This window comes from Acartia tonsa, chromosome 6, assembly GCF_053477335.1.
Source record: "Acartia tonsa isolate MP-2025a chromosome 6, ASM5347733v1, whole genome shotgun sequence".
Classification (NCBI taxonomy): domain Eukaryota; kingdom Metazoa; phylum Arthropoda; class Copepoda; order Calanoida; family Acartiidae; genus Acartia; species Acartia tonsa.
This window is the reverse complement of record NC_137265.1, coordinates 32733813-32753242: the sequence shown is the minus strand read 5'-3', so window position 1 is coordinate 32753242 and position 19430 is coordinate 32733813. Positions and strand designations below refer to the sequence as shown.

The window sequence follows — 19430 nt, the reverse complement described above, 5'->3', positions numbered from 1 at the left end:
TCTCACATATCATCTGAGTAAATCCTAAGTGGTTACATAAAAGAAAAAATAATAAAGAAAGCACAGACATACCCTTGTTATAAAGCAGTGGCTTGCCAAAGGGGGTGTTGTAGGGTTAAAAAACGAGATGTCATTACCTACATATTATTGATTTATTTTTTTGTCGATATAATAACAACATAGCAGTTAAACAGGGTTGATAGATTACAATCCCAAATTATTCCTATGCATTTTGTAGGTTAATTTATAATGCTAAAAAAGCCTATCTTAAAATTGTTCAGATTATTAATTAATTTTGAAAAGTAGATTGGGGTCAAAATTGCCCCATCAAATCTTAAGCTTAGTTTAAATGACAGAAAAAAAAATGAAATTAAATATCTAAGATTTTCAAGTTTTAGATTTATCTTGCTTATTGGGGCGCTACTTATGAAAACTATGATTTTAGTTGTTTAAAGTACCAAATAGGGAAAGAGGGCATTTTTCATCCCTACCGTAAAAAATATTCCAAAAACACGCGTACCACAAGTGCAGAGTGCAAATTTTATTTTTTCAACGCCAAAACTTCGTGCGGATTCAAGATTTGCTGTGGTTACAAAAATCGTCAAGTTTTAGCTGTAGGTTTTGTACAGTTTTATACTTTAGCTTTATCTTCTTTATTACAATTTGTAAGGTGTTGATTTCAGTGATAATGCATACATTGCATATATTGCATATTTAAGAAAAAAAATTGACGTTAAATTGATGTACACTCATAATTATGATAAACAAAATTAACTCTTCTCTAGACTAAAATTATTGGTACAAAATTCTAGTTGACAACCTAATAAAAAATAAAAGTCATCAAAAGCTATAAGAGAGCGAATGGATATTGTAACTTTAGGAACTGGTTGGATTTAAGTTTAAAGTCACCTACCTAGTGGTGCAAATATTTGAAATAATTTTTGTTCACTTACTTGAGGGTTTTAATTATCCTTTTCTTGAATTCCCTATAATTACTCATGAATAGCTGTAAGTTAATACCATTACAAACATTTTTAAATGTTACAAAACAAACCAAATCAATTTGCATTAGAAATGTAAAAACCAGGATAACAACATTTATCTTAGCGAAGCTCAACAAATGAAAGGTTAAAGAAACAAAAGAGCTTATTGAAACATCTTTATTTTCTAAAAAAGAAAAATTCTAAGTTTAAGATTTCATACTTAATTTAGTAAATATTAAACAGCTGATGTACTTCATAGATCATTGCAGAAATAGTTTTAATTAATTTAAAAGAAATATCTTGTTCTAACAGAGCTATCGTTTACGACAGACAGATTGATGAACTTCTAGGGTAAAAAAAGAATCTTTTAATTTGTTTTTGGGAGAGAAATATCTTATAGTAGTAAGATTTTATTGTCCGTTAAGATCATACAAATGCATGGGTGGTTTTAAGCTATTTCCAAACTATAGTCTTGCGGTCGGTTTAAGGGTATTTTCTACCCTTTTACTCCCCCATTCCAATAGAGAGCCTTCCTCCAAATGCAAAGGCCGAGGCAATTATGTGTTGCAAAAATAATTTGCAAATAAATATAAAGTATGATAAAAAAGACTATAGTAATAAAAATATTGATAAAGTAATATTATCTCTTATTGAATATATTTATCTTAGAGACAGATATACTTTGCTGGGAGAAAGGGACATAAAATATAAAAAGTTATAACTGGAGTAGGATTAATTTATATTTCATTGACTTATTCCTGAATATATCTTTTATAGCTAACGGGGAGGGTGAGAATAATAAAAATTGAATGAATAAAGGTTCCTGTTCCACTAATTAATATTTACCATATTCATATTATAGGTTACCAAAGTTATGATTGATATTGGAGATTTATTTGTCTTTTATTAATCTATCCCTATTTCCCTGCAAGTATGAATAATAATAATATATTACATAATCTTTCTAGAGGTACTCATATTCATATAATATCAAAAGATTATATTGTTTTTACCATAAAAACAAAATAAAAAAACATCAATAATTGTTATATACTTTTTGTACGAAAGTAACTTGATGTGTGTCTGTGTAACAGAGATCTCAAAAAAACTGCTGGTCATATTGAGTTACAAAATTGTAGGAAAGATCATTTCAAAACTGGGCTTTGTTTTGGAGGTGAAAAGTCCAGGAGATGGGTGATAAACTTTGAAACCCCTCATTTTACCTCAATTAAAATTTTAAACATACATTAGATTAACCCCCCTCAAACGTTTGGCATTCCTCATTTACTCCCCTTAAAGAAAAAGGCTTGAACATCATTTCTCATACCTAGTAAAAATAAACCACCCAAACTCCTTATATATTTTTAATATTTGAAAAAGAAAACATATATTTATATTCCCTGCTTTGGATACAATCCTCTCGGCGTACTTTAACCCTTACTCAACCTAACCTTACCTGTAATAAATACCAAAATAGAGTGTTTTTTTTAAAGAAATATATATAAATCAGAGTCATTTTACCATGTAGTACCTTCTCTTGTTTATGAAGTGATTGAAAAAAAATCAACTAACAAGATGAAAAATCAACGTCATCTAATCATTTTTTCTTTGTTTTAGGATGAATTAGGCGATATTTATCAAGATGAAGAAAATGAGGCAGCCGTACTCATGTATAATCAACATAAAACACAAGATTATGTCATGGTAAGTCTTATTTTTTATAGTTTAGTATATCAAGAAATAACAAAGAAAAATATTTGATGTGTTTTTGTACAGGTGCTTTACATTTTACTTGTGTTTGTATATCCTCAAATAGAAATAACAGGATCTGTGTGTGTGTCCGTTTGTACCGAAGTATCTCGCTAAACGCTGAACCATCATGCCTCTCCTATAAAAGGTAGCTTCTCATCGGTCCTAAAAAGGCTATAACTATTTTGGAGTAGGACACCATCACAAGAGAAATCTCCCCCATATCCCAAAATTACCATTCCTACGTTTTTTTAAAGTAAGATAAAAAAATAGGAAGCGTGGTCGAATCCACGCCTTCACCTCATACAGGAATCTAGGAACGTAGCCGCTAGTAATCATATATAACCATAAACAACATTTACTTCTCATTTACATATTTAAAAAGACCTTTCATTAAATGGCTATAATATGAAAACTATCTACCGATTTTAAAATGATATGAGTATTAATTCTTTTTGATATGTGTATCTTTGATGCTCTAGGGCTTTAAAGCATTCAGATTTAAATGACATTCCCTGTTAAACTTATTAGCATCTGTTAACACATATTTAACAATATTTTAAGAACTGTTAAGTCTGTTAAAATGCTTTAAACAAAAGATAGCATAGCTGACACATTTAACTTATAACATTAATTGTCATTATTCTTGCAGTAAATATATTAATTATATTACATGTTGATAAAATAACAGCACCAAGGGTTAACAGGGAATAAAACAGACATTGATATGCATTTAGTAATGATGATTCTAAAACGCAAGGTATTCGATTTGGGTAATTAATCAGGAAATGACAAATTTGTCTGCGTTTTTTATATTGATTTTAAGGAAAATAAGATTTTAATTACAAGGGTAATTTTGTCGTAGCGTAGTAACAAAAAGTTTATAATATTTATGTTTAGAAAGCAGCCAACTATAATAGACTAATAGTAAGAAAACATCATAATAATTTGATAAAATTTTCAATAGCGCATGGTTGCTAAGGAACTTTGCACTTTCCCTACATTCCCTCAGATGGACTACGGACATGGTCAAATTGTAGATTTGCTGCGCTTCTAACAAGATTTGTTGATCGCTATGAGATGTAATGACAATTGCAACAATGCTTACATATAAAATACATAAACACATACCTCTGCATATTGCGAGACCTCAGCATCTATTCATGTTGAAATAAAGAAACCAGTGCAAAAATAATAATACTAAGATTTTGCTTTTTAAAGCAAATTTTCATGGAAAATAGGATAAACAACATGTAGGGCTTAAAGAAAAGCATTATATTAATTCCATAGTGCCTTTGAAAGTCTTTAAACCAAGTTACCTATTTGATAGGATATTAAGGTGATTCAAATTACCTAAAATACAATCTAGAACCTGGTATTTTCATAAAATTTAATATATTATGATCAAATCCCGAGGTCCTTTCTGCATATACATAAGCCAAACAAAAAGGAATATCTTAATTAGTTAATAAAAATCTGCTATCCCTTTTATTTCTGTATTAATACATATTGACTTAATTACCGTATTTAAGTGAAAGTACTGTCGAACCTAAAATAATCAATTATTTATTACTACCATGATGATTTCCATAACCTTCTGAAGTTGTGATGATATTAGAAAAAAAATATATCATATTTACCAAACCATTGCTCCGTGAAAGGTAGAACATTGAAAATTAATGTAACTAAATGCATCTTTCATTTAAGTACGAAAACAAGAACAGTGTTGTTTAATACCATAAAGTCAAAATAAACAATTGAAATTAGCAAACATGGTAATATATAGAAACAAAAGTATTGGTGACTTAGTTCCTACATTCATGGAAATGGAAGGAAAGGGGGCCATTTATTCCCAGGGGTATTTTCATACCCTCTCCCTGAAAGCCTAAAACCAGGTCTAGCAATATACAAGATCATACATACATACAGACAGACAGCCTGATTTTTATTAGTAGTACACATAATTGATTATCTTTGATCATCGGAAAAGTTTAACCAATGAGTCAATGAAAGGCCTTGCTCCGAATTTAGGTAGAACAATTTGAAGGTAGGACAAGGTGATAATTTAGAACCTTTATCATCCCTTGCATTCCAGGCATACATGGATCAGTGTATAGGCTCCATGTCAAACTACTGTGTCGTTATTATATCAACATATACCTCTAGTGAAAGTATTATCAGAACAGTGATGCATAATTGATTCAAAGTCTATAGAACATCCATGATTTTTTTTTTAAATCAATACATTACATTGATATTTTTTATTTTCCTTGATTGCTTCGCTTGTATGTTGTTATGCATTGGAATTGATTATGTGAAGATACAAGTAAACTATAGCTTTATATTAAACTTCTTAGCCAGCCCTTCATTCCATCTTCATTCTTCTTAAAATTCTTAAAGAGAGATTGTATTTTATTTATGGGGCTCTTTATTTAAAGAGTAGGGATGGGCAGAGAAATAGCCTGAATCCATTCCAAGACCTTAATTTAATTATGAAGTAACCTTAAACCACAGAAAACTATATAATAGGATTTAAGGTTTAAAATCCAAAATATTTATAATCTAGTATTTTTAAAGACGAAGCTGCACTGTAAAAAGGAAATTCAGTCTGTCTAACTGTCTCTTTTGAAAACATGTACTGACTAAAACCAATTAACAATATCCTTTTAATTAAATCATTAGCAATATTATACCTGCCAAAAAATACTTTCTTGTTCTTTTTACATCAAAAATAATGTTAGCTTGTTATTTATGTCCATATTTTATCATATTTCATAACAAAATGTTAAAAGACAAAATGTGTAAAAAAACAAAATGTAAAATCTGTTGTAAAATTTGTAAAATTATGTATAGAGACATATTACAATATAGGGCTAAGCTACCTTCAAACAAAATATTAACAATTTCCAAACAAAATATCTGGATCGAGTCCGGCATACAAAAGAAGTTAATTTAAGATGTAACTTTAATGCCTGTTCATGATCAAATGGCTGGACGCACAAAAAATTAGAAAAAAATGATACAATGATAGAACTCATCTGTTGAAATTTCACAAAAATCTGCCAATTTTGAGCATTTATCTATTATTAATTATTAATGTATTATTTTATTGACTTAAACAGATTTTTGGAGTCCATTTATTTGGTGAACGGTCGAACGTAAGTTGTGAGGCAAGCTGTTTGGCAGTCAGTAGCCTGAAGAGTTTTTCAAAACATTCTTCGTATATCTAACTTGATCCAAATATTCTTCCAAGACTTTTCTTTGATGTTCATGATTTTCAAGTTATTGAGAATTGAATTTATGCCAAAACAAACCTTTTTCTTCTTTTTATAACATTTTATATATAGACAAAAAGATAGAAAATAAGCCTTTAGAGAACTAAAGATATAGCACCATCCCATGGGCTGTAAGAAGCGTCTTTGACAAAAATTGTGTAGCCTTTTCAGTTAAAATTTGAATCAAGCATAAAAATCTTTTTACATTGGAGACTATGAGCTGCTATTCTAACTTGTAAATGTATATTGTAATCGAATGGTTCGGGAGGGGGCAGAATTTTTTTTTCTAAACCATCAAAGACCTAAATCCAAAAAGTAAATAAACTAAAATCATCTCGTATCCTACATATGTCGTATCCTGCATATGTGAAGCTTCAATATAATGTTTAAACAAGCTGGTCCAGTTTCTATTTAGAATTTAAGCTTCAGACAAACCAAAAATATCAAGTAAAGTATTTCATAAAATTCGACATATGATGTCCCAAAAGTATGTCAACACAAAAATTCTATGTTCACAAGGTTTACATGATGTAATGCATTAGTTAATTTAAAAGTTATGAGAAGAAAAGGCCTATAGCTTGAGTAAAAAAGGGCCCATAACTTGCAAAATGTCTTCCTTATATATTTTTTCCTAAATAACATCCTTCCTTTTTCATTACCTATCTTCCTCAAAATAAGCACAACTAAAGATTCCCAGGGACACAGGCATAGAACAATGTAATATAAATTTATCTACCCTCAATTTCCTTAGCATGTTAGGCTTTGGTAGCTTTTAAAAGCAGGAGGTATTAACTGAAAAATAATTAATCTAATATTGTTTCTTCCCTCCCTGCATGAAAAGATTCCTCGGGAATAGTCCCTTTCGTAACATCGCCCCATAAGAGGCGATTCGTCGTATTTTTAAAATGGCTTTTTATAGGTTATTTAAGGTTAGATTAGGTTATTTTGGGTTATGTGATTGCCCCCCGGGGTTAGGTAATTGGCCCCGCAGGGTTAGAGCCTCCCGCAGGGGCTAGAAATAGAAGAAAAGCTACTAGAAAAAATACGAAGAATCGCCCCATAAATAAAATGCATTTTTATATTTTTTTTAACTTCCCAATTACAAAATTAAATTTTTTTATGTAATATCACACTTGTGTCCTTGGGTAAAAAACAAGTCAAGATTTTCATAAGCAAAAAAGAACAGTAAATTGTTATACTGTAAAACTAAAAGAATGTAACAAGTTTTATTGATTCTGTCAATTAATCAATAAATGTGGCATTTTCAATGACTATTTCATTTTAATTTTGATCACATTATCATTCAAAGTCATTTATCAGCAAAAAAAACTTATTGTAGGTTTGCAAATCTGTAACCATAGTGATTTTTTAAGTGAGTCTTACAGAGTACTTGTACTTATGTCGACTTACAATTTTAAGGGTTTATGTTGACTTTGGTTTACGTTGCCATAACATCAACTTGCAATTAATATAATAAAATCTTATGCCAAATTAATTACGTCATGGCTGATATAATATTGACATGATATTCTAAGAGAGATTGATTTAAACTTTGGTATTGCACTTTTAATATGAAGAATTCTGTATTTCTTAAAATATACATAATAGGTATTTTTATAATAAAGTTAAAATTCTAAAATAGCAAATTCTACAAATAAAATCGTTTTTAAATTAAAAATCCGTACTTTATCCAGCGCAGCTTCTATTTTACTAGATTGCCTATGTTCGTTTTTCCTATATAATCCTTAAAGATCCTTTGAAAATCTGGTAGTATTTACTTGCGGATTTTTTACCATGAAACAATAATTGAATTTCAATTGACAATAATTAATAAACCTAAAAAGTTGAGTATCTCTTTGCTAATTTAGATAATTTATAAACAATTTATTTTTTTCGCTTTAAAGTTAGTAAAATATTGTTGTTTTGTATGAATAGGTCACATAAGGAAGCGGGCCCCCGGGGGGTTAAAGGGTTCACACAATTTTTAGCATGATTTATATTCGCAAGCAGATTGGTTATACAAACTCCCCTTCACTTGCACTTTTGTTTGGTGCAGGCTTTAAAACCAATTCATTTCATAATATCTCAATTAAAGCCATTTTATCTTAGGAGGAAGGCATTTGACTCATCCGGAGACACTTTATCAAACAAGTTTTCTTATAAACTTTGGGATCCTTTATCAAATCTGGATTGATTAGGAGAAGTTGTATAAACACGTTCTCTCATTCATCGGCTTTAATTCTTTGTCTACTTTTATTAAATCTTAATTGATTGGTGCAATCATGGTGCTGATCAAACTTATCCACTATTTATCAAAATCTAGGGAAGGGATGATTTTCTTTTTCATAATTGGGAATGTGCACCATTTCATGCAAGGAATGAGATGACATGTTTTCATAACTATGGGAACCAGTTAAATTTACAGTCCAATAATCCCTCCCTCAAAATAGTATTTGAAGAACAAAACCATTAAATAATGTTTAAGATTTGAATAAATAAATAAATATTATATTCAAAAGATATAATGAGTGTTTACAGTTAAATTTATAAAGATGATAACTTCCTGTTAAAAAATGGAGCTTTCATTGTATCAACAAAAAATGAGGGGCATAAAGTGTTGTAGATTTAGGTTTCTAATGTAGCAATATTCTGGGATCCTAAGGGATAAGACAATGGACGGTAAAATGATGAACATCCAAAGTTACAAAATTACCCCTTCTGTAGATTTGAATACTTGGTGGAAAAGTTTGGACACTACTGGTTTGTTCAAAAGACAACCAAATCAAGATTAAAAAGTCCTCTATAGTTTTTTAACCCAAGAAATGATATATAATGTTTATCATCTACAGTTTAATACCCCATTTCCACTAGGTAATATCAATGTAATAGTGTGTTTCGACATTTTATCGACATAAAGCATTAAACTTTGTATGTCAACAATTACTTCCAAGTTTATCAGGGCAGAAGCTATGTAAAGATGCAAATTGTTGTTTGTTTAAACAAATTGAATAATTTGTACCCATCTTGGATTATATCAGGCATAAAGGAGACATTGATGCCTAATTTAATCTACAATCCTTTCATCCCCCAATAACTACAAGCTTTCAAATGTAGTATATTATACACAATTATTGGGAGTAAAATTATTGTTTTCTTTCATTGTCAAATCTCTGGAATCCTGGTTTATATTGTTGGGGGAATTCAAATCTAATTATTCTGTAATGGACCAGTAAAATTCCTTCTATCTTACCAGATATCACATTACATCCCCCCTATAATTTAACATTTCAAGGATCTTAAGGGATAAGACAATGGATGATAAACTGATGTACATCCCCAATTAAGAGAACAAAATTACTAATTCTGTAGATTAAATTTGATTAGTGGAAAACTTTGGGCACTGCTAGTTTGAACCAACAAATACAAATTTTATCCAATATAACAAATGAGAGAATATAATAAACAAATGACCAGTCATTGCATATCTTTTATAGTGTTACACGGTATATATTTAGGCAAATTAGCGACGAAGCCTAATCTGTACCACTTTTGATGAGGGATTCTCCGTCTCTTTTTTAGGAGTTTTCTTTCCCACTTCTCCTCTCATCTTCCTCATTTTATGACGTCACAGGAATCAAAAGTGGTGCAAAAGTGGTACATATTGGGATTTGTCAAATTAGCCATAAAATAACACTTATAATTTGTTTATCATAATTTCTTTATTGATAAGACTTAAAGCATGCTCATTGGCAGATAAAAAGTCCAATCAAATTTTCGATTTCATTCGGTTCATTATCTCGTTTTGATTCTGTTGTTATTTACATCTTTGGTTTTTTAACATCAAATTTTTTCGAATTGGTGGGAGGGGGGAAGGTAACTCCAGTAAGAAAATAAGGGACTATTTCCTAAACTCATTTGCATGGACAACATCACACTATGGACACACAATAGATACAATACATTCATGTTGAGGGTGGAAGGTGGGGAGAGAGATTTTATTCTTCTTTAGTGAAAGCAAGTCAAAATAATTTTTGTTATTCAACTTTTTTATTATGAGATGTTTGAAGTTTCTTTTGGCAAAGACAAAAATTCTATTTACTAAAAGCTGGATTTTTGTCTCTTTTTATGCCTAGTAAGATTTTGAAAACAGCTGGACTGAAAGGATGACAATTATAAAAAAAAACTTTTAGTTTTTAATCCCTTAGCAAAATAAAATTAGTTAGCCACATCCCCTTTCATTTGAGACGAAGCCCCAAGAGGCTAGGTGCAAAGCAACTAGTTAAATTAACATGATAATTAAACAGTCCTATTATTTTTCTAGTAGACGAGCAATTCATTACTTATACAGTATACTAACAATAAAAAATCCACCAACAAAGAATTTTTGGAAGACAAAAAAACTATTTTGCACGGTGTCCAAGGTTAATCATATGGAGAAATATTGCATAAAAAGGTTAAACCATCTTGTTATCCCTGTTGAATTGGGAGTCATTGTGTTGACATTTAGTTTTAATTTGTTTTATATAACTTAGACGGCCTTAATTCCAACAATATGCTATATTTTTAATATCATATATGGAAGATTATTATAGTGCCTGTAAAAAAAGTTGCGTCATACAATACTAATGACCTATGATAGGCCAATACACAGACTAAATTACACATGGCAGGTCAGTTTACATTTAATTGACCAATGACAGGCCAGCATGGCGTCATTTTTGTAGGCACTATAAAAAGCTTCTCATAAATGTATATCTACTGAAAAAGATGTTATTATCTGACTATATAAGTATGACCTCATGTCGACATTCTTACAGCACCTGAGTTTAACAGGCACAGTGTGTATAACTCATCACAAGGGACCATAAAAATAAAAATAGATTGTTAGTCTGCCTATTACTGCTTCTAAAATACCACCTCGAAATTAGCTGGCGCTAGGGCAAAGTTGAAACAAGGAATATTCTTTCCATAATTAGCGCAGCCACAGCAAGATATCTAAATTTTCATTAGGTGAAAGAACATTGTTCAATTCGATAGTTTGATAAACTTTCAAATAAATGAGTCAGTCAAGAAATAGCAATGTTAATATAAATTCACTATTATTTTACTTACTTACACATAGGACCTGCAGAAATGAATGTAGAATAAATACGTGGATATTATGACAGTGGATAAATTGTCAACTCGTTTATTGGTCATATCTCTCATCAAGTATGAGTAATGGGAATTGAGTATAGAGAGTGGAAGGGGAGAAAGTTTTATTTTAGCCCACTGCAAATGCATTTTATTAGAGAACATGAAAATCAGGTGTAACATCCAAGTAATAATAAATCCGTTCCTATAGACTTACGTACTTACCCATCTTATACAGTGGCTGCGCTGCTCAAAAGGCCTGATGTTTATGCCATAAAGGCCTGTTATTTCATAATAAGCAATAAATTACTATGATGCATAGGTGAGAAACATTCAAGCTTTTTAAAACTCAGTTTAGTTAAGAAAGGGTTATTTTTTTTTAAAGACAAAACATTTTATTCTTTAGAATTACATTCATGATAAATAGCAGATGCTTCAAAAATACTTACAGCTGCGCTCCCAGCCTCGAGGGCTTTAGATTCGAAGAAGAGAGGAAGGGATAGAAGTATAGCCAACTCAAGCATTTAATTTTAATGTATAATAGAGTAAAACCATTTGTGAAGCTTCTCTAAAATAATTTGTGAGAACTTAATGGACAAACAAGAAAGTTTATTTTTATTAATTAGGATGGATATTACTTTTTATGTTGATATTATTAATATCATAATTTTATTTAATATCAATACATTGTTTTGGAAATCCTTGCAGAAAAGTACACAAAATTTATTTAAACCTATACTTTTTTTGGTTTCTTATGGGAAGCAAGAAAACGTCGCTCCACAGATTATGACGTCATACGATAGAATAGCCAATGAGAGGCCAGTATACACCAATAGTAAAATTTATGCTAGCCTCTCATTGGTTATTCTATCGTATGACGTTATAATCTGTGGAGGGACTTTTTCTTGCTTCTTCTCATGGCTGCCAACTGGAAAATGGAACTTGTCTGTTCCTTAAAGACTTGACTGTCTGTCTTACTGTTCAAGAGTAAAAGTGGAAAATGGTTGTCTTTTTATCCCTTTATGGCAACGACGATCTAGAAGATGTCTATTTCTTCTTAATGACAAAACTGAATATGTCTTATAAAGGTGTCCGTCTATTCGTAAAGAAAGTCTAAATGTTAATTTTAATGCCCCACTGAAATATGTTTGTTCTTTATTGACATCCATACATGATGTCTGTCTGGTCTGTTCCTTAGTTTTTGCGACTTTCCTCTTCTGTCTGTTCCCTTTTACGCTGGACAAGTGCATTTTTGCCGCGTTATGTTATGAATCTAATTAACGGTGGTACAAGGAGCGGCGGCTTAAGAATAGGTTGGGTCAAAATCCATGTCAAATTGTAATTTAATCAAAATACATATACATATGTATGTAAATATTTAGAAAAAATTCTAGCGATTTTGATATTAAAATTACCATAAATAACTTTTTTTTAAAGCCAAGCTTTTCTAAGATTAAGGTCGGTCGGTCCGTCCGTACGTCCACTAGCATCTAAATAATCAAGTCCTAAAGATGTAAGTAAGCCCATAGGCGTCCAAGGGGGGGGGTAATGGGCCATTTGGCACCCCCAAACGATTTTGGGGGTGCCGTAGGCACCCCCACAATTTTGTGAACAATACCCCCCCCAAAAAAAAATTACCCCTACCTTGGGGGTGCCGTAGGCACCCCCAACGATTTTGGGGGGGGTATTTACCCCCCCCAAACCATATTGGGGGGGTAAATACTCCCCCCAAAATAGAAAATCTTTAACAAAAAAAATTTTTGCGCGCTTCGCGCGCATTTTTAATACTAAATTTTTTATAAAATTTAAATTACCCCCCCCAAAAATTTTACCCCGGGGGTAAATTTTGGGGGGGGTAAACAAATTTTACCCCTGCCAACAGATTTCAGGGGGGGTAATTACCCCCCCCCAAGCAAATTTTACCCCCGGGGTAAAAATTTTGGGGGGGGTAAAAAAAATTTGCGGCGCGCTTCGCGCGCCATTTTACCCCCCCCAAAACCAAATTACCCCCCCCTTAAAAAAATTTTACCCCCCCCAAAATAAAAAGCTTGGACGCCCCTGAGTAAGCCCTTAAACAGTATCCTGTATTTTAGCAGATTGCAAAAAAATTACTTACAATTTTGACCTAAACCTTTATATTTTCCTTATTCAGTTCTGAACCTTTACAATGTTCGTCTGTTTTACCGTACATAGCTTCGCTTTTATATATGTTGAAAGAGAGATAGTGAGCAACTGCATATGTAGATGTTATGGACAGTCTCTACTTATGAGTTGCTGTTCTACTAAAAAATAAAGCTGTATCTTTTTTTGCAGATTAATGGATCAAAATATATTATTGTTATTAATCAATATCTTATTGTAGTCGTTATCAACAAAGAAAATAATATGTTTTTTTCAAGTTTGGGGACAGAAAAGTTAAAGGAAAAATATGTTTTTATCATATTCAATATCCCTTGATAAATTATGCATAACATGAAATTGTCCCTCCCTTTTTTTTCTCTTTTTTACTGTATTTGTGTGTGTGTGTGATTGTGTGTGTGTATGTGTGCCTGTATGTGTATGTAACAAATGCAAGGAATCAACTTGTTTACAGTATTCATAAATTTTCATATTATTTGAAGCAAAACTTCTCTAAAAAGGGTTTCTTGCCTAGAACTTTTCTATTAGTAACATTAAACAAATTATCTCATTTTTTGCATACTATTGTACAACGGAATGTCATGTTTTTCATCAATAAAGAAACTGAGATACTTATAGTAGTGAAGCTACTATATAACTTACTATGTCCGCCTGTCCATCTGTACGGGAAACGTAACTTCCTCATCTCTTATTGAGTAAAGCTGAAATATTTGGGGGAGATGCGATTGCGCACCCACTCTATACATTGTTTTTGTTCGTCAGTCTGTCGATAGTGCTGTAAGAGTCATTTCATTTTTCCAAGAGAAACATGATTTTCTTGATAAATTTAGTCCTGTAGATTCTATATTTTCAAATTTGCGCTTCTTTTTTCTATTTTGTCCTCGTTCTTGTATAAAATTTACATTTCTAACGTACCTCATAACTAACTGGTCATTGCATCAATATTTAGTAGTTAATGGGACACTATCAAAGTTAAACTTAGAGGTATAGTGTTGACTCTTGAATTAATCAACACTATGATGTTGCATTGCCGATCTACTGGTTGAAAAAGAAAAAAAGCTGACAAATAATTCTACCTTCTATAAAATGTAAAGAAATGCAATATTATGCCGAATTGTACTAGGAATCAATGTTTTAAAAACTAACTTACAATCATGCCAAAATAGCTAAAATTCTACATTAAAATATACTTTCTGACGTTAATGATGAAATACTAAATTTTCTTTTTACAAGAATTTTAATGCAAGGTTTGAAAGCGAAAGGACATTTTTAACACCCCAAAATCTAGGAAAGAAGGGCACACTATAAAAGAGGACCTTTGATTTTAAGTTTTTCAAAAACTACACAATTTTTGGTTGCAGATCTTCCCTTTGAATTATAAATTATATTTGATTTCCAGCTGGGTGCTTCTAAGCTTTGAAGAATAATAAATACTTTTTTTGGTTACTATGCATCTGTGGTAGACCTGCTCATTATTCTCATATTTGAATTTGCAGTAATGTAATTAAATTATTGAAGACTGTAGATAGATTGTATGATTCTTTCTAATGTATTAATGTTGGTCATTTTGTCAATGATAATTTCAAGCATTTTGATATTTGTCTGGTTAATAAAACATGTTATGCAATTAAATGTTTAAAAACATGTTCAAAGTTATATAAAAAAGTTAGATCATTGAACTGGCCTAATACATCCATCTTTTATTGTAGCCATATAACTGAATTTATAATTTATTCTTGTATACTGTCTGAACGTACTTTGCTATTAGAACTGGCTGAATGATTCCCTAAAATAAAACACCATTGACTGACAAAATTTAGGTATAGTCCATTTCGTGGCTACGCCTCTTAAGGGCAGTTTCCTCATATTTTCACATTAGTTTTTATAGGTTATTTTGTTTAGGTGATTGCCCGGCAGGGTTAGCCAAGTGTCCCGTCAGGGTTAGAGCCCACCCCCTCCCCCCCGCAAAAGCTAGAAATAGGGGGAAAGTTATTGTTAAATACTATTTTACTATATTTTTCTAGAAAAGATTCCCATATCTATGGCCTGTTTGAGTATTTTATAGCATTGGCAGCTAGACCGCTTTTGACTGCTTTAAAGCTGCATATTATTCAAAAATATTCCCTAGGTCAAATCCTGTGCAGTGCACATTCTGTGCAAATCTGGCGACAATTTAAAAAATGTCATTTTTTAGGATGGAACAATTGGTGATGACCTCGTGATAAAACCCGCGCCAACCAACCTGAAACAGCTGTTGAAGGATGAACAGCTGACTGGCTCTTCCCCGCCATCTCATTGGTCAAGAGATTGGGAGGAGGATGAGGGGGACCAGGATGTTGTAGGGGAAGCGGAGCCAGAGCTACCTGTTGACTATGCTTTTCTAGGCGGGATACCCTTCCATAACTAAAAATAAATTTAATTCTTTCTATTAAAAAGATTCGGGTTTCTATTATAAAAATATGAATATTTCAAAAAGAACTCTTTTTACAAAACATTTCACTGGGTCAGGCGATTCTACTTTTATTCTATAAAAATTAAATTTCTTTCATTGAATGGGTATCCAAAGATGAGGACGACGACATTTCTGGCGGAAACCGGATTGATCGATCAGCTGATCATCCCCTGAGACGGCGGAAGAGAAATGCTGTGGATGACGATATTCATACTGGCCTCCATATTGTTTATAAGCGCCAAGATCATGCTAAACACCTGGGAGATTATGGTAAGATATTATTTATTAAGATCTTAATTTGTGGGCCAAACAAGTAGAATGATCTCCAGCCGTTTTAACGAGCACAGCCACACAATCAGCACTGGATCAACTACAGTTGGAAGTCATTTCAAGGCCCAAGGACACAATCTACAGGACTTGGAAATTGTCCCAATAGAGAAAATAAGAAGCACAGACCCCTGGATACGCCTAGCTAGGGAAAAACTTTTGATTAGGTCTTTTGATTCTGCTCTCAATAAAATTGTGTAATTTGCTTCACCCAACAAACATTTAATCATCAATCAAACAAAAAAATCCGGTTTTCAAACAAGACCCATCTTTCCAACAAATTTCTTTTTCAACACATAACATTTGTTTGCAGTTTCAGAGATCTACTAAAAAACCCTCATCATTTAGTTTGTAAAAAATATTTTATTTCTGAACATTTCTTTAAACTCAAATTAACTGTGTGCATTTGCAAATTTTTATAAAAAAAACTTTTAAAACACAGTTAACATTTCAAAGGATTAAGCTTCTTTGATATTCAGGTTATCTTTTAACTCAAATCAATTGTTTGCATCATCAAATTATACTTCCAAAATTCTCAAATAAGTCAACATTTTATACCATGTAGTTTTCATTTCATGTTTTATCAAAAAAATGTACACATTTTTTCACTTTTTTGGTTAATTCAAAAGAACACCAATCCTTCCTCCATCCTAAAACCTAAACAAAGCAGGATATCATAAAGATTAAAATTTTTCCCATCTCAGGAATAACTCCACCCATTTTTTTAACAGATCTCAAAATCCAAATCTCCACCCATAAACAACCAAGGACAAAGATAAATCCACAACCTTTTCATAACCCCCCCACTCCTCCCACTTTTTTGTCTCCTCCCAGGTTTTTTTCTGTCTCCGCCTTCAACCAAACTCACCATCCAAAACTCCGCCTATTTCCTAACCATCAAAAAAATTCCTCTAATAAAAACTATGCCCCGCCCCATAACTCAAACAAGGCCAAGAATTATTCCCTACTCCTCCTTTTTAAAAAACTAATGTTTTAATCTTTTATTTCAAACTTTTTCAGTAGTCATCTGTATTTTATGGTGATACCTAAGATTCAAAATAATTTGTGACATTGTTCTATATAAATGTATGTTTAATATCTTTGATCATATTTGCTGTTATCTAATGTCTCATGCCTATATTTTTTAGACAAAATGAATTGAAAATGATTGCTAAAATCGAAATATATCTTCATGTCTTAGAATAGTGTAATTTTTTTAAAAATAGGTTGAAAAACATACTAACTTTAAAATAAAAGATCTTAATTCACACATCAACCATTTCAGTCTGTCTAGATCGTATTCCACAAATCAACCATTTCAGTCTGTATCTCTGTAACACAAGTATATTATCACATCTCTCATATTTGTCTATTTTTTTATTCTGTTCCTATATCTCCCTTTCATTAAACCCACATTTTCTCTTTCTAGTATAGTTTCTTAGTTAATTCTACTTCATTGTGACTTATAACCATCCCTTTTTTCTTGAAATATTCAACTTTTCTATGGACTGTCCTTGTTTTAGAACACATGGAGGAAGACAATGAAAGAGGTTCTGTAACCGACTTTATGGGCTATCAAAATATTTCTCATTCACATATCAGGTAAAAACATCATTAATTGTCATTAGCATGTTGTAATTGTTATCCACTAAGAAAGGAATTGATTAACCCTTGTCTGGCAGTTCTAACTGTGTATTAAAATGTTTTATACCTGACTATGGACTAAGACATTCCATTTACCATAACTATTGTTGTCGCGCATCAGATAAAGTATCAAAGATTATATCTTTAACATCTTTAGTTACGACGCAGCTAGGACCCAGATTCGAACCCATCAACTCCCCCAACAACAAGCGGATGTGCTACGATTTTCCTTACAGCTGCGGTTATTAACCCAAAACTGATATGTGTACTTTTGGTGATAAAATATGAATATTTTTCTGGGTGTTCAGGGATAAGACAGTAGGAGATATATTGATGTACATCTCCAATTAAAATGAACAAAATTACCTTAAGAATAATATGAATTATTTAAAAAGTCAGGAAACAGCAAGGTTGTACAACAAGTCAAGACAACCAAGTTTGAAGCCACGAAAGGATGTGTTTTTAAAACTTTGGGTACCAACACATATTCCAGTCTATTGTCCCCTTATATCCTGACATATTCCCGTGGAAACTTGTTGTTTGTTCTAGCATGAAATAACCAACAATATTAGATTAAGTTTTTGATTGAATTTTCAATAGAGTTTCAAATAATATTTGTGTTCAAAATCTTTCAATAACTTTCCCTCTCGACAAACTCTCCCAAAGGTAACTATAGATGTATTGCCAGCTTCAACCAAGGAAATATTATATTGGGTTTTCATGTCTAATATGAAGGGGAAGGTAGATTTTTATTATTTAAAGTGAATATTCAAGAAAACTAAGAAATCTAAAAGGATAAGAAATTAGACGATAAATTGATTACATCCCCATTATTGATAAGCAAAATTAGATTCTGCATCTTAAAATTATTGGTTAAAAAGTTTTTAAAATATTAGTTCGTAACTATCTAATCAAAATTCAATAAAAAAAACAATGTTTCTGGGCCAACGAATAAGATAACTTGGTTATTAGACTTTAGATACAAGTGTCATTTACAATACAATACCCATTTCCTCTTGAAAGAAAAAAAAATTTTCTAATGGTTTATACAAATTTTCAATTTGGGGTGGTATTCTATATTGTTTCAAGAATAGTCTTTTACGTCAACGATGACATTCTACACATAAAAATAATCTATGACTCCCTCACACATTGTCTAGTTTTTAGCATAGACATATTTACATTAGAAATTTTAGATGAAATCATCACATCCTAATATAAAAATAGAAGGACCAGGATGTCTATCTGTTCATCTTTTTATTAGGTGAACTTTACTTTTTGAAGGATGCTTCAAGTGTAGCTTTTAAACTATATAGCTGGTTACTTGGAGGGAGGATCCACGAGATGGGGACGTACAGTAACCCCTTCCTCCTCTTTTGTTTTTTAATGGAAAAACGTAGATAAATAAACATAAGTGAGTCAGATAGAAGCTGCACTCCTAAATTAGTGGCTAAAGAAAGCCGTAGTAGGTCCATAAATGGAATAAATAGGCGTATGAACAAGAAACAAATGAAGGCATTTGCCATTTCTGTGCCTGCAAACGACATTGCAAATGGCAAAAGTTTGGGTACCATAAATGGAATTGAAGGAAAGGGACACTTGGGTTTTTACTTTATATTGAGCTATTGGTAGCATAACTATACTTTGGGCTACTCCGTCAGTACATCCAAATGATTTAATTATAATTTTCATAAACACAGCCAATACACTTTCTACTGATTCTGAGGG

The 19430-nt window shown here is 31.7% G+C and overlaps 1 protein-coding gene across 1 annotated transcript in view; it reads left to right on the top strand.

Annotated features, from left to right (window-relative positions):
• Positions 1-19430, top strand: part of LOC145322429 (A disintegrin and metalloproteinase with thrombospondin motifs like) — a 241350-nt gene that overhangs the window by 182263 nt on the left and 39657 nt on the right. Inside the window, exons 10-13 of the mRNA XM_080164421.1 lie at positions 2601-2687; positions 15474-15663; positions 15846-16001; positions 17582-17660. Coding sequence (XP_080020547.1) covers positions 2601-2687; positions 15474-15663; positions 15846-16001; positions 17582-17660 — 512 coding nt within the window. The remainder of the gene's footprint in view (positions 1-2600; positions 2688-15473; positions 15664-15845; positions 16002-17581; positions 17661-19430) is intronic.